This window comes from Antechinus flavipes, chromosome 2, assembly GCF_016432865.1.
Source record: "Antechinus flavipes isolate AdamAnt ecotype Samford, QLD, Australia chromosome 2, AdamAnt_v2, whole genome shotgun sequence".
NCBI lineage: Eukaryota > Metazoa > Chordata > Mammalia > Dasyuromorphia > Dasyuridae > Antechinus > Antechinus flavipes.
This window is the reverse complement of record NC_067399.1, coordinates 454792924-454809808: the sequence shown is the minus strand read 5'-3', so window position 1 is coordinate 454809808 and position 16885 is coordinate 454792924. Positions and strand designations below refer to the sequence as shown.

Genomic DNA, 16885 nt, shown 5'->3' with positions numbered 1-16885 from the left:
GCATGAGAGCAGATGACCATTGGTCCAGTTGATCTTGAAAGAACAGGAGATTGGATGGGATGGTCTTTGACCTTTTCATTTTTATCAATTAGAAATTCCTTTAGATAATAGACAAAGTCACATGCATTGTCCAGATCCCCTCTACCTTCAAAGACTTCAGTATATACTCTTAACTCACTCCATATAAGTCTCCCAAAAGAGGATGAATGGGAGCACTTAAAAGAAATTGACTCAGTTACAAATTATATGTTCTTTGAACTGTTACACATAATAAGTCAACAACCATGCTCTAATAAAATTAGCCATCAGAGTAAAATTCCAAAATTCTCTATTTGCTCTTCTCATAAAGATGGTGAAAAGAAGCATTGTATGATGACATTGGCAGCATCTTTATTCTAGCCCATTACTTCATTTTTCAGAGTAAACTAAGGTATAGAGAAGGGATGAGTCAGCTTAGTCATTAAGTTAGGGGGGGGGAAAGAGTGGAGGAGTTAGGAATCTGGATGTCTGAATCTGAAAATGCTGCATGACCCTGAGTGAGCCATTCAAACCTCTTTGAACCTCAGTTTCTTCATCTATAAAATAAAAATGAGAATACTCACATTGCACACTGCAGAATTCATAATATCTTAAAATGTTATAAAAATGTGAGTTAGGTAGCACCCTGTCTAGGGTCAGGAAGATCTGAGTTTAAAACTGGCCTCAAATACTCATTAGCTATATGACTCTGAACAAGTCAATAAATCCTCAGTTTCTTCATCTGTAAAATGAGCTGGAGAAAGAAATGTTAAAACACTCCAGTATCTTTGCTAAGAAAACTCAAATGGGGAGTTGAACATGACCAAAACAATTGAACAATTATAATTTGAACTCAGGACTTGTGATTGTGATTTGCTTCCTTTCCTTCCTTACAATACTATATGAAAGGGAATTCTGTAGAATCAGGTCATACACCTGCAACAATGAATGAAAGTCATTGAGAGACTGGGAGATTTTTTTTTTTACTTCATTTTATATTTTTTCTTTTATTTATTTTTACTTTATTTTGATGAAAACAACTTGAATCACAAAATGTTAGAATTAGATCAAAACTTAAGATTATAAAATATTAAAACACAGAACATAGATTTGTCAGAGCTGGAAAGGCCTTTGGAAATTATCTAGTCAAGATGCTTTATCTTTTCTCTGGACAAAGAGACACCAGAACCTTCTAGAGCTGGGCAGGATTTGAGGTGTTATCAATTTGCCTTACAAGTGAATCAGTGACAGAGCTATGCATCCTATGATTCCTTCTAGGAACTCTCCACAAGACCACATGTAGCTGTTTAAGACTATACCTCCAAAAAGCCCTTCCTTATTCAAAAGCAAACAGGTCTAAGAGGGATAACAGATTAATCCCCAGTTCTACACAGTGTCCTGTTCATATTAGATATATAGTAGGCCTTGTAGAATTGAATTAGGTTTACTTTCTCAAATATTAGCACCTTACAAATAAATAATTTATCAGAGAACAATCTACCATCTTTGAAATCAAAGAACAGGTTCTGACGGAATGATAGGATATAGAGTAGCTAAATAAGAAGTTAACTTATTGTGCTCAGAAGTTAGCTAGAATTTCATTCACTGTCTACCTACTCCAATGCACTAATAAAAACAAAATGTCATTTACTTATAATATCATCTGCTTATTGCTTCTAAAGACTTCCAAAATGAAAAATATCAGTTGGTAAAGTTAGCTCATAAAATTATAGACTCTCTAAAAATCTAAGGTTATCTAGTCAACATTTTTGTCTCCTACCTATATTTTAGAGAGAGGAAACTAAGAGTCCGAAGGAAGAACTTATGAAATCATAACCATAATTATATATACATATGTATGTGTGTGTATATATATACATATATATAATTAACAAGCATTTTTCCTTTCCTCAAGCCCCCTTATTTGAAAATAAAAAAGGAAAACAAAACTGAAACACATAACAAATATACACAATCAAACAAAATAAATCCTCCATTGGTCTTGTCCAAAAAAGTATGTCTTGTTACCCATAGTTAGACCTTCACCTGCTATCAGAAGATAGGTAGCATTCTTAGTTATTGGTCCTCTGGAATTAGGGTTGATCACTGTGTTGGTGAGAATTCTTTTTTTTTTAATTTAATTTAATTTTATTTAATAATAACTTTATATTGACAGAATCCATGCCAGGGTAATTTTTTTTACAACATTATCCCTTGTACTTGCTTCTGTTCCAATTTTTCCCCTCCTTCCCTCCACTCCCTCCCCTAGATGGCAAGCAGTCCTATATATGTTAGATATGTTGCAGTATATCCTAGATACAATATATATTTGCAGAACCGAACAGTTCTCTTGTTGCACAGGGAAAATTGGATTCAGAAGGTAAAAATAACCTGGGAAGAAAATCAAAAATGCAAATAGTTCACATTCATTTCCCAGTGTTCTTTCTTTGGGTGTAGCTGCTTCTGTCTATCATTTATCAATTGAAACTCAGGTCTCATTTATCAATTGAAACTCAGGTCTCTTTGTCAAAGAAATCCACTTCCATCAGAATACATCCTCATACAATATTGTTGTCGAAGTGTATAATGATCTCCTGGTTCTGCTCATTTCACTTAGCATCAGTTCATGTAAGTCTCTCCAAGACTCTCTGTATTCATCCTGCTGGTCATTTCTTACAGAACAATAATATTCCATAACATCCATATACCACAATTTACCCAGCCATTCTCCAATTGATGGGCATCCATTCAATTTCCAATTTCTAGCCACTACAAACAGGGTTGCTACAAACATTTTGGCACATGTAGGTCCCTTTCCCTTCTTTAGTATCTCTTTGGGGTATAAGCCCAGTAGTAGCACTGCTGGATCAAAAGATATGCACAGTTTGATAACTTTTGGGGCATAATTCCAAATTGCTCTCCAGAATGGTTGGATTCGTTCACAACTCCACCAACAATGCATTAGTGTCCCAGTTTTCCCGCATCCCCTCCAACATTCATCATTATTTTTTCCTGTCATCTTAGCCAATCTGACAGGTGTGTAGTGGTATCTCAGAGTTGTCTTAATTTGCATTTCTCTGATCAATAGTGATTTGGAACACTCTTTCATATGAGTGGTAATAGTTTCAATTTCATCATCTGAAAATTGTCTGTTCATATCCTTTGACCATTTTTTGTTGATGAGAATTCTTAAGCCTTTCCTTTTTCACAACATTTAGGACAGAAACTTACTATCTCTTGAAGCAGTATATTGCATTACAGAATATCTTTGATTTTTTTAGAAAGACCATCCTTTTATATAGTAGACTTATAACTTACTCACTATTAGTACTAATTCTATGTATTGGAGCTATGTACTGGAACAAGCCAGCTCCTTATTCCATAGGACAGCTCTTCAAATAGGTAATAAAATGTATTACTTTTAGTTTTTTTCTAATCATTCTTAACTGTGTTTAGATATCACCATGGACAGGGAATGACTAAGTAGCATGATCAGGGAAAGTAAAAGAGCTATAGTTAAATTCTACAATCAAATCCCTTTTTCCCAAATAACTCCCCCTTCTGGGAAATACCACCTGGTAATTCTTTGCTTCATTTCCTTTCAAGAACTAAGAATGACAACCTCAGATCCTAAATCCCAAACTTTCCCTTACCAAGCATTATCTCTTGTTGTTTCAAGTTATGCTTAAATCAACCACAAGAATGCTCTTATTAAAATTTCATACAGGAAGCACTTTATAGGATTTTAAATTTGAGATTCAGGTTTTGATCCATATGGGTCAGAACATATGCTTAATTCCCTCTACTAGTGAAACCCATAATTTCGTAAAGATGTTAAATTGGAGCACAAAGGAAATGATGAGGATGATGAAGAAATTCATAAATATTCCTTCCGGTTTTAGGTCTATGATCCTATAAAACTGAAGGAAGTGGGAACATTATGTATTCATGAGGTTATAGATCTAGGGTTGTAAAGGCCATTTAGTCTAAGCCCTTCATTTTGCATATGAGAAAAATGAGGCTAAGGGAGGCAAAGTGATTGTCCAAGGCTATGCAGATTGTAAGTATCAGAGCAAAAGAAAAGAATGCCACAGTGGTAAGGATAGAGGTAGGGCAACAGTATGTGACAGTTGTCTTTCAATATTTGAAGAGCTATCAGGGCAAAGAGAGATTCTATTAATTCTGCTTGGGTCCAGATGGCAGAACTAATACTGAACCAGAACTTGAGTTGTAGAAAAGCTGATTTAAGCTTGAAGCAAGGGGAAAAAAATTACTCTGGCCATCCTCCAGTTTGTCAATGTCCTTGCTAAGTCACAGTCTGCACTGTTAATAGGAGTATCCATATTCATCAAAAATTGGATCTTTCAAGGTATCAGAATGAGAATTTGGGTGCTTGCTATTCAAAAGTAAAATGAATTACAGTGAGTTCCTCTAAATAAGAAATCGTCTTATAGAAGCTAGATGCCTTCTTAGGGATTTAACGAAGAAATTCCTGCTCAGGTAAGGGTTAGACTACATAGCTCCTGAAATTACTTCCAATTCTGAGTTGTTGTTGTTGTTGTTGTTTTTGTGTGTGTGATTCTGTGAATTCTTTAAGAGTTAGCAAAGTTTTAATCTAATGGCTACATTGCTAGTGGCAAGCCTACTTAAATATGGCTCTGCTGATCATTAGCACAGATGAGCCTGTAGTCATAGGTGAGTGGGGCTTGATTTTTACCAATTTAAAGGACAAAACTTAAAATAATAATTTTCAAAGAATGTAGCAGTTTAATTTTTTTTTCATTTTGATAGCACTTACATTAATTCAACTACATAGAAGAAAAAATTAAGTTTGTTATCTTTAGCAAGAATTAGCAAGTAAAGTTGGAAGCTACCACTTACCCTTTACACACATATACCCTTTTAGCATCCACACTCAGGTTAAGTTCCTTCCTTATCCAACTCAGCTCTATTTACCCTAGAGGTCCAATGTTTAGCGTCCACAGGACTCCCTTGAGGGTTTGATGATAAAGGTTTCCTCTCACTGTGAAGAACTGAACTTTCTTCCTTTGAATTGGTATCCTAAGGATCAAAGTCTTGGGGGTCACCATTCTTGCTCAACTGAATTTGTCTTAATTATTTCTTGTAATATCTTTATAATACAAATTACAAAATCGATTTGAGGGCATTGCAGGCCTAGGGGGTATTTTCTACTGCCTGGCCTAAGTCCCAAAATTGCTCATAACAGCTCTGCCTACATTCAGATCCTTGCCAATTTATCAGTTTGTGTCCCATTAACTCAGCATCTTTAACCTCACAGTCACCTCTGAAATGCAGGGGGGCAACAATGAAAGACATTAGTGGTAGCCAGGAGGGACAGCCTGACATAATAGGAGATTTCAGACTGATCAGGTCCTGACTGGAATATTCTCATATTTTGGACAATTAAAGGATTCATATCAGGAAGAAAAAACACATTTGAAGAAAGATATAGTACTTTAAAAGAAGCATGCTAATATTAAATTTGAATGACATCCTTCATTCCTGGCTTCTTTTTGTTCCTTCAGGAACCCATCCCTCAGCCATCTGAGAGTTTTCGCCGTGTAGGAGGTAAGACTTTGAAATTAATAATGAATGTTTCAGTTTCTTGACTTGTTATAAAACTTTGTTGCTTGACTGTCAAGAGTAGAAAAAGTGAAAATCTTCAACAAAAACCACATTCTGGATGGGTCTTGGCCTACTATGCTTGGGGTGGGACTTGAGGGGCCAAAGAGTAAGAGCTCTCACTAACAAACAGCCATTTCTAGTGAAAAGACTGAACTTATAATCATAAAATAGAGGTGTTGAGTCCTAATTTTGCCACTTACTAATCATGTCACTTCAGCTCTAAAAGTCTCACTTTCCTCCTCTGATAAATAAGAGAGGTGAGTTAGATCATCCAGAAGTCTCCCTCCACCTATGGTATTCTGTGTTAGAAGATACTTTCTCCAACTGTTAAAACACAAATGCTACTTCTCAGCACCGTAGAATGAAAGTTAATTCAATAGCAAGTTGTTAGATGTTCAAAGCAAAATCAAAGTCTAAAGGACTAGAAAATATACAAAATGGAGATAGAGACCAAATAGGATGAGCAGGTGGAATATTGTAGTGGGGCACCCTGGATACAGGGGTCAAGGACCGGGGGAGAAATATGGGAAAGTACCAACATCAAATCTCATCAGCTTCATTGTTCTGCCAAAGATAATAACAGGGCCCATTAACCAGAAGATACTTGAGTAATGTTGCCTTAGTCCCAAAACTCTTTTATTAAGGAAACTATTCTTCTACCAGTGTCCAAAAGTCCTTTGGGGTAGTCAATGCAAATTTATCATGTCTAATATAACAATTCTTCCAGAATACAAATTCAACAGCATAAGGACAAACCTGTCTCTCCTTTGCAAAAGAAAGATAAAAATAGTTACAGGCAACATTTAGTATTTTATATCTATCATTTAATTTTAACCTTTTGAAATAAGGAAATACTATTAACCCAATTTTATAAATTAAAAAACCAAAACCAAGAAAGATTAGATAGCTTAATACATTCATAATAGTGCAAGAGACTCACACCTAGCACTCCTTATTCCTATGCAAACTCTGTGTTTCTAAAAGGTGATTTAAATTCCACTTATTCCTTGCCCCATGGCTTTTTGTATTTTTAAATCAGTTATAGCCAGTTCTTGGCCCAAGAAATCCCATTGAGACATGGATGAGCAAGTATCCCACTTAAATATTAAGCTCCAAGAAGGCTTTCTCTATGTACTAAGGGAGGAAAAAAGCCAAAGAACAATCCAGAACAAAATAAAAGCACATCCGCCTTCCAATACAGTTTTATTCAAGAAAAGTATATGTAATGAATTGTCCTATTTGCAAACCTCAGAATAGAGGGGATTTACCACTCAGTGGAACCCACTATGTTGAGCTTATTATTAGATCTTGCCATGTCTTTTTTCAAAGCAGAACATCATTATTGGGAATGCCAGGGGACAGATGTAAAACCCTTTAAGGAACTCTAGACCTTCACACTGATGTAAATTTTCTGCCCACACAATACTCAGAAACAGCAAATATTGAGCACCTCCACTGAGGTAGGAAGTTTTTGTTCATATGAAAAAAAGAAAAAATATGATGAAATGTGATGAACCATCATTACAGGAAAACCACAGAAAGCAGAAGCCAAATATGCAGTGAAAGGATTTCTATGTCCCAATAGAATCCAACCCTGTCCTCAGCCAATGGCATACTACTTAGAAGAATACAAGAGGTCAAAGAAAACTTAAATCACTAGTATGAACTCAAAAAAGAAATGGGATAGTAAAATATACATAACCATCACTGAATGTGTCATATTAACTAAGAAAACCACATATTAACATTTTCTATGTCTCAAATTTTTGCTTGGACTGCTGTTGGGAATGTTGTGAGCAGTCTCATGTTTAATACCAATGCCTCAAAGCATAAAATATCAGATAATAGACTATGAGAACTGATGGGTTTCTTAGACTATGAGAACCAAAAGTAACCCCAGAGCAGGATATACTAGAACTGGAAAAAACCTTAAATAAATACATCAGAACACAGATTATAGAAAGCTATGGAAAGGATCTTAAAGTATATAATGCTAAGGTAATGCAAAGATATAATAATTATATAAAGTATATAAAGAGCAGAGAGGGGCCATAGGATCACAAATTAAACCTTAGAGTTTATTTGACCCAATTCTCTAATTGAAGTGAGGATCATAAAATGTGAATGACTTGACCAGCTTAATGCAGCTAGTAAATATCTAAGGAAGGATTTGAAATCAAATCTCCCAAGCTTTTTCTACCCTCTATGTCATGCTGCATATAGAATCTTAAGAAAATGTCTTAAAATAAAGAAAATCGGAACTGGAAAAACTTAATTGTGAAGGGGGAATGTGATGTAGTAGAAAGTATAATATATTAAAAGTAATGAAGGATCTGTGTTATTAGCTCATCTGAACAATAAAGCCTGTGGTATCTCCCTAATGGAATTGATATGAGAAGTAAATGAAATAATTTACATAAAGCACTTTGTCAATATATAAAGATCTATAATTATTAATATTGCTGTAGCTGAAAGGAACAAATAAACATCAAAGCCAATAGAAATCTTAGAACTCCGAATGTTGACCTAGAATCAGGCTTAGAACACTGAATGTTAAAGCTAAAAGAGATCTAGAAAAAAATAACATGTCAACACTATGAGAATCCCTTAGAAACCATTTAGTCTAACTCCTTTGTATTATTGAGAGAGATTACAGATCCTGAGCAAGAAGAGACTTCAGATCACAGCCCATCCCATTAGTTCACTTTTTAAAGGAAGGACTGATCCCAATGACTTGTCCCAGGTCGTATAGTCAAAGGTAGATTCTAAGTGCCTCTGATCCCAGATTCAGTATTGTTTCCATTATCCCAGACAGAATAAGTAAGGTGAAGAAAAAGTAAATTGCTAAAATAAATAAATAAATAAAATAAGTAGAAATTAGGAGGTAGTAAATTAATATGTTCCTTTGTATAGTTTAGAATTGGAAGTAATGTGAGAGATCTTCTTGACCATGGGGCCTTTGTTATTGGTGTTGCTGAATTCTTGCAGTTGTGTCTGATGCTTTGTGACTCCCTATGGGAAAAGATACTGGAGTAGTTTGCCATATCCTTCTCCAGCTCTTAAACAGATATTGGAAACTGAAGCAAACTAAGGGAAACTAAAGATTAAGTGACTTGCCCAAGATCATATAACTAGTAAATCTTTAAAATTGGATTTGAACTCAGGAAGATGAGTTTTCCTGATTCCAAGCCAAGTAATCTATCTATTGTGCCACCTATCAGTCCCAAAGAAAGCCTAAAGGTTTTTTCAAAATAATATTTTATTTTTCCAAATACATGCAAAGATAGTTTTCAACATTCAACTTTGAAAAACTTTGTGTTCCAAATTTTTCTGTCTCTTCCCCCAAGACAGCAAACAATACAACATAGATTAAATATGTACAATTTAAAAACTATTCTCATATTTGTCATGCTATACAAGAAAAATCAGGTCAAAGGGAAAAAATGAAAAAGAAAAGCAAGGAAACAAACAGCAACAACAACAAAAGATTAAAATATGCTTTGATCCACATTTAGTCTCCATAACTTTCTCCATTGCAAACCTATTAGAATTGCTTTGAATCAACTTATTGTTAAAAAGAACCAAGTCCACCACAGTGGGTCATCACACAATCTTCTTGTTACTTTGTACAATGTTCTCTAGGTTTTTCTCACTTCATTTAACATCAGTTATGTAAGACTTTTCAAGACCTAGGATTTCTTAAAGATTACTGAATTAATTTAGTCCCTGAAGGGAATTTAGTCCCAAGAACTTGGTTTTTTTTTAAACTATTTTGATAAACATCTCAACAGAATCAATTTCTCTTGTAATCCTATGCATTTTTTATATATTTAAAAACATTATGAGAAAGAGTTCATAAATATCATAATTATCATAAATATCAACAAATTACAAAAGGAGTCCTGACACAGAAAAAAAGATAAAGAATTTCTGAACCAGAATAACTCATCATTTTACAGAAAAGAATAAAACCCACGTTGGTTAATCAGCTTGTCCAAGATCACACAAGCAGCAAGAAGAGTGTGGATATCTTTAACTCCAAAATCAACACTCTTTCCACTACATTTCTTTCTCTAAATAAGTCCTAATATAGTATATAAGTCCAAGGCCAGATGATATTTATAGGAAAGATGTTTAGATCCCTTATTCTACTTTCCTCTTGAAGACTCCTCAAGTTTTCCATGAAAGAATGGGTCATTCTAGCATCTTTAAGTCTAGTACTATGTACCCTTTAAAGTCATTCTCTCATTTAAGTTAAAGACACCACCTGGTGGTATCCAAAGTAATTGGGAAACTTGAAATAGCACAGAATTAAAGAATTTTTTAATGGAACACCAAAGCTCCATTTCTCTAGTCATCACCTTCCAACTTAATAGGGAATAGAAACTGTCTTTTCTCATCGCTCTCAGGACAGGACTAATACAACCTGTCCTGACAAGGGTAAATATGAGATTTCTACAAAGCAGCACCTTAGGCCCTACCAGGTTTTGACACTTGGAGAGCATATTATCTGTCTGCCAGATCTGGGGTTGATATATCATTACAGAAGTCTGATTATTCCTGATATGCACCTTGGCAGGATCTGGTGGTTGGACCTGAAATCATCTGCTGGCAGACTAGATAGCATGAGCTTTTGAAGGTTAATTAAAGGCTTATTTCCCAGACTTCTTTAACTTTCTTTTTAATCTAGTAGAATAGTCACAATCAGGGACAAGAGATCATTATTTCTTTTGTTAAATTTTTTTTTCTAATAAGAAGGCTTTTGTTTAAAATAGATTTGCTTGAATCTCTATATTCTGGAATATTAGATTTTCCATAGAGTCTAAGTGATTAAAGTCTAAGTGATTAAAATGTTCCCAGTTCTATATAGGTCTGAGGACCCTCTCAGCTCTAAAGAAATGTGAGTAGCAAAAAAAAAAAAAAAAAAAAAAAAAAAAAGTGAGTCCTTCCTAGTGGTATACAGTAAGTGCAACACTTACTTACTAACACTTACTTTTAACACAATGTTTCTTACAACTATCTCTGACACTATCTCTAGGGCCTGCAACCAGTCCAGGCCAGTTAAAATGTCAGAATAAGTAATCCAAGAAAAACAATGTGGAATTTTGAAATTGCCCTGGAATATGCAGGTGATATGGTAGGAACAAAACTCGAGAGGAAAATGTGTAATTGGAAATTATCCTCAGAGATAGTTTTGAAATTCTGATGATGTCACTGCCTAGCTCAAAAATCTTCGATAGTTAATCATTATCCACAGAATAAAGTCCAAATGCTTTAATACAGCTAATGGGAAGGAGGGGGAGAAATACATTCTGCACATACTTTAATGTTTAATCTATCTTACTAATACTATTTCCATACAATAAAAAAAAAAAAATCAAGCCTTGATTTGCAGTGTTTGTTGAATTTCAAGGTATAAATGCTCACATTGAACATTTAATAATAGGCTCTTACAAAGCTAACTTAAGCTACTCTAATTCTGATATTTCCTCGCTTTGCTCAATGCATTTGCCTATGAAAAGAGAGGCTGAAGACAAGTCATACTGAACCTCAATTATTTACTGCAGAGCATCTTCCCCAAAATTCAGGTTATCCCTCCTCCCCAATAAGTACCTTATATTCCAGTATGCCAGATTCCTCTTTATAGTCCTCACATAGGTACTATATCAATCAATAAGTATTAATAAAAAATATTAATAATTTACCTATTACAAGGGCATTGAATGTTATAGTGGATAGAGAGCTATCCCAAAACCAAGAAGAACTGGGTTTAAGGCCAATCTCAGACACATATTTGTTCTATAACCATAGAGAAATGATTTAACTTTTCAGATTTCTAGACAACTCACTAAAATATTAAGCTGCAAAGAAGATGCCCATCTCCATTGAGAGAGAGAGAGAGTTTCCTCACTCTCTCCCTCAGAGGGATCTCTATGCCAATGAAATTTGACTGTGTGTCAAATACTATCCTAGATTCTGGGATTATAAAGACATAAATAGCATATTACCTACCAATTTATCTTTGGAGTGAGAAAGGAGAAAAATAATAGGTAACCATAAAAGTATGTGGAAAATAAGCATGTGCAAAATATATGTACTAAGACTTTTAGGATAAATATAAGGTAATTTTGTTACAAATACACTAATATTTATTTCCCTCTTATTATCTTTGCTCATGCTTTCTAGCCTCATACAAATGCCCTCACTCTTCTTCACCTCTATTTCAAGACTCTACTCAAGATGTACCTCTTTGATAAAGCCTTCTTTAACTATTTCTGAGCTGTACCCTCTTTAAATTTCTCTAGCTTTCCAAAGTCCAAACAACATAATTCATCTCCTGTACTACTTTATAATTATGGAGTCTCAGAATTGGAACAGATCTTTTTCAAAAAGATTGGTCCCATCCCCGATCCCTCTAAAACATTTCAACTGGTAGCAATGAGAGGTGGGGAAGAATAAGGGACCTCCCAGGACACATTTTGCAACAGAAAGTTCATTGTCTCTTGAGGCAATCTAGTCTGGTTCATATCTAAACAGATCTAATTTATTAGGAAATCTTTAAATAAAAAGTTTATTTCTCTACAATTTTCAACACACACACACACACACACACACACACACACACACACACACACACACCCTGAGACCATGAGATGAAAGCTTTGGAGGGAATAATCCCCAAAATCCTTTTAAGCCTTCATTGTCTCCAAATCTACTTTTGTCTGTGGTATGTGTGTGTGTGTGTGTGTGTGTGTGTGTGTGTGTGTGTGTATGATTGTATCTATGTGTCCATATTCTAACAAGAGCAGAAGTCTCATTTCCAACATATATTTGTCCCTATAATCACCTAGCTCCTAGGAGAGACCTGGACACACATTAAGTGCTCAAAAATCTATTGAAAGAGCTTGGTGGTTAACATCTACATGGAAATGCTGTCTACCAGCATTTTCCTTATAGGGCTATAGTTTCTTGGAAACAGGTATATCATACAATAGTATAAGTAGCACCAGAGGCAACCAAATAAGTCTTATTTCTCAACTATTTGTTTGAGACCCTTGTCAATGTCCTTCAATAATAACAAAATTAAATGGGAGAACTGAGGAACATTTGTGATATTTATTCACTAGGGCCAATATTCAGAAGGGGCTATGAGACAGAAGGAAAGAAATTGCATTTGGCTTTCTGGAGAAACTTCAGCACAACACCCAATTGCCCCAGAATCAGTCCGTCTGGGCTGTTCATATATGGCAGCCTGAATCTAGAAGTTGGCAGTTAACAGGGATGTGCACAGTCTCTCCATGGTCAAATCTACACTATGCTATCACCATGTTTCACTCTTGACTCTCAGATTTTATACAGTTTCATTTTAAGGGGATTCATGAGTTTCAGGCAAACTAATTCGCCTTTAACTCTTCCCCAAGCAAGAAGCTTAAAGAAGGGTGGTTAGGGAGTTTGTTTTGTTTTTCCCTTAAACTAAAAGGAAAACTATCAGAACAGAAATCTAAAAGAGGTTAAAAACAGATGCTGGCATTTGAGTTCAGGAAGTATGAATCTTAATGATCCTTTCTCCCCATCTCTGGCTTTCTCAAAAGCCAGCTGATTTCACCAAAACAGACAGACAGACAGAGATAGAGAAACATACAGAGAGAAGGAAGAAGGGAAAGAGGGAGAGGAGAGGAAGGGGTAGAGAGTGAGAGGAGAGGAAAGGATGAGACAGAAAGAGAGATAGACAGAGAGAGGGAAGGAAGTAGGTAGGTAGGAAGGAAGGGAGGAAGGAAAGAAGGGAGGGAGAGAGGAAGGGAAGAAAAAAGGAAGGAATGAAAGAAAGAAGAAAGGAAGGAAAGAACGGAAGAAGGGAAAGAACGGAAGAAGGGAAGGAAGGGAAGGAGGAAAGAAAGGGAAGAAGGGAAGGAGGAAGGAAAGAAGGGAGGAAGGAAAGGAGAGAGGGAGAGAGGAAAGGAGAAAGAGCAAGGGAAGAACAGAGAGAGGGAGGGAAGAAGAAAAAAAATGAAGGAAGAAAGATAGACAAGAGTTAATATTTGAGAAAAACAAGTCCAGACATGTCAGGCTTCTGATACATATCTTTAAATTCTCACCTGCCATAACTGGTACCACCTCAGTCAAAGTGGGGTGAGGATGTTTTCATCAAATGAGGGAGTAGCTGTTCTGGGTGTGATACACGGTTTTAGGTCTGGAGTGCATATCTTATCTTCCCATCTAATTCAATCTGTAAGGTGTGCCTGGGAATGAGGTTATAAGAGTTGGTGTCTGGTCTCTAAGGTCTCTTCTAGGTCTAAAAAGAAAGGTCAAATCATAGAATCACAAAATGTTAAAGCTGGGAGGGATTTTGGAGTAGGTCCATTTAATCAAAATATTCATTCTATCAAGAAGTATTTATTGAGTATCTACTATGAGCTATGTGACCCTGAGTGGGTCATTTCTCTCATTTGGATCTTTACTATTTCATCTATAAAATTAAGGGTTTGGATGACATGATCTTTAAAGATTTTTCAAATTCTACTATGATAAATTCATAGCATTATCCCAGGTACCCTGGAGGTTACAAAAGAAAACAGAAGATATGGTAGTGAATGTATTGCTGTCTCCTTTTAACAGATGAAGAAACTAATATTCAAAGAGATTAAATGACTAGTGCCAGAGCGGGGATCTGAATCCAGACCTCCAGATTGTGACTCCAACACTTTTTCATGCATTCATTTAAAGTTAATAATAATAATAATATATATGTATGTATGTATATATATATATATATATATATAAAACTAGGTGGCACAGTGGACAGAGCACTGGGCCTGGAGTTAGAAAGACCTAACTTCAAATTAGACCTCAGACACTTAGTAGCTGTGTGAATCTAGACTATTTATTTAACTACTTAACTTTTTGGTGGCTCAAAATAGCTCAGATCTCTTCTAATTGCTCTGCTATCTACTAAATCATGGGAGTAGCAATGAAAACATAGTTTGATTTCCTCAATGTTAAGTGTAATGATGGAACTTCCAGTTATGTTCACAGAAATCCTGGTGGGGCGAGAAGGGGAAGAATGAGCCAGACATGCTTGAAGATTTTCTTCCAATTGCACATGTTTAACCTATATTGACTTGTTTGCTGTCTATAAGAGTGGAGTGAGGGGGGAGGGAGGAAGAAAAATGGAAACAAGGTTTTGCAAAGGTAAATATTGAAAACTATCTTTACTTATTTTTGGAAAAATAGAAAGTCTATTTTTTTAAAAGTCAAAAAAAAAAAAAAGAAAGAAAGAACAATTAAGCTTTGGAGCAAGTCCCCAACACTTAAGGAAAAAAAAAAGATTCACTTCCTCTTTTATATATTAAATTGATTTTCTTTTGTGCATGCAAAGTGATTTTTTTTTTACAACTTCCACAAAAGTTCCCAAGACTGTCCACTGAATACTGAATCTTTATTTCTTTAAATCTTTAATTCTGACATTCAAGACCTCTACATTCTGATTCCAATCTAGCTTTATTCATCCCCTTCATTTGTCTATGTCCCAACCTAAGTGGACTACTAGTTATTCTCACTTGCATATTGTCCTTTTGAACTTATAGATTCAGAGATAGAAAGCAATTTAGAGGTTCATCACCTCAAATCCAGTATAAATGCAATAATCTCCTAATTGGTCTATTTTCAGTTTTCTCTTCAAACTCTTTCTATGTGAAAATTCTATTCCTAAAATATGACTTTGCTTATGTTAATTACTCCTCTGATCAAAAGTGGGTCTCTATCTCCCCCAACTGAAAATGATTTTCCTTCCTCTTCTCCAATCCTAATGTCCATCTGTTGAAGTCTTCTTTCTCCCACAAGACTTGAATTACAGCTCAACCTATTCTCTGACTCAGTCCCACCTCAGAAAAAAGGAATCAATCACATGGATTGAAAACAGCACTTATTATACTAATTGATACTTTATTATATCATATATATTATTATATGAATTAATATATACTAATTGAAGCACTGTCCTAGGAACCTCTTTGTCTTCTCTTAGTCCTTTTCCCTAACTTTTCCTTTGTACTCATCTCACTCGCTCCTAGAATATAAAAATTATTTATGTCTTCTTAGTTCCTCCTCCCTCCTTTGAACTTAGAGCAGGACTCCTTTAATATTTCTTTGTAACTTCAGCATAGTGTATTCTTTACAAATAGATGCTTGGTAAATATTGAATGAGTGAAAAAAAACTTGAACTTATAGCTCACAGAACATAGAATTTTATAACTAGAAAGGAATTTAGTCTAATCCCTTCTTCTTACAGATAAGGAAATAGACTCAAGAGCAAAAAAAAAAAAAAAAAAAACGCACAAAATCATACAGTAATGATACCCAGGTCTATTGATTTATAATCTAGAGTTCCAGCAATACTACCTTTGCTCAGTTATATAATGAGTCAGTATTTATAAACACTAACAACTTTTAGTAAGGTGACCAGAATAGGTCAATCAATCAATCAATGATCACCATTTGACTAATTATTCCCACAAGAATGGTTTAACTGATTTGAATTGCATGTAGACATAATAATAACTGAAACCCAAGTTCTTCTCCTAACTAAGAAGTATATAACTTCAAGGCCCAAGTCCTGGGTCTAAAGGTCCAGAGAAGCAGTCAGAGTTAAGGCCAGAAATCTAACAGAATTTTGTGTGCCAGCATCCTTCAATCCCTTCAGCCCACTTGAACTTCTAAGTAATTGTTCAAGCTGATCCATCAGTTTCAGGTCAAAATTATGGGGGTGGGGGGAAAAGAAAGGAACAAAAAACTGATGAGTAAAAGGTTACAGACTTCTTCAGAGGGTGTCACCAGACATATGCTCATAGAGCCATTAAAACACAGATGTCTGAATCAGCAAATATCAGAAATGAAAGGAATCTGAGGCCCAAGGAAGCAATTTCTTAAAGTTTCATTAAATTAAATATGATAGTATGATAGAATTATTTTAGTATCAAGACTATATCTCAGGTTAATATGACTTCATGAATAATAGCAATACTTGTTTAGATGAAGTTTATTTATACAAGCTTTTTATTGTTGTTGTTTTTGAAAACAAAAAGCACAATAGCTATCCAATCCCACAAACATATATTAAGTGTCTGATATTTTCAAAATAAGATGTAAGAGCATGGAATACAAAAAAATATATATTGCTCTCAAGAAGTTTATTTTCTACTAATAGAATAGATATATGAAAAAA

At 35.0% G+C, this 16885-nt stretch overlaps 1 protein-coding gene across 1 annotated transcript in view; it reads left to right on the top strand.

Moving 5' to 3' along the window:
- TNFSF8 (TNF superfamily member 8) overlaps positions 1–16885 on the top strand; it is a 42333-nt gene that overhangs the window by 7951 nt on the left and 17497 nt on the right. Inside the window, exon 2 of the mRNA XM_051979513.1 lies at positions 5565–5607. Coding sequence (XP_051835473.1) covers positions 5565–5607 — 43 coding nt within the window. The remainder of the gene's footprint in view (positions 1–5564; positions 5608–16885) is intronic.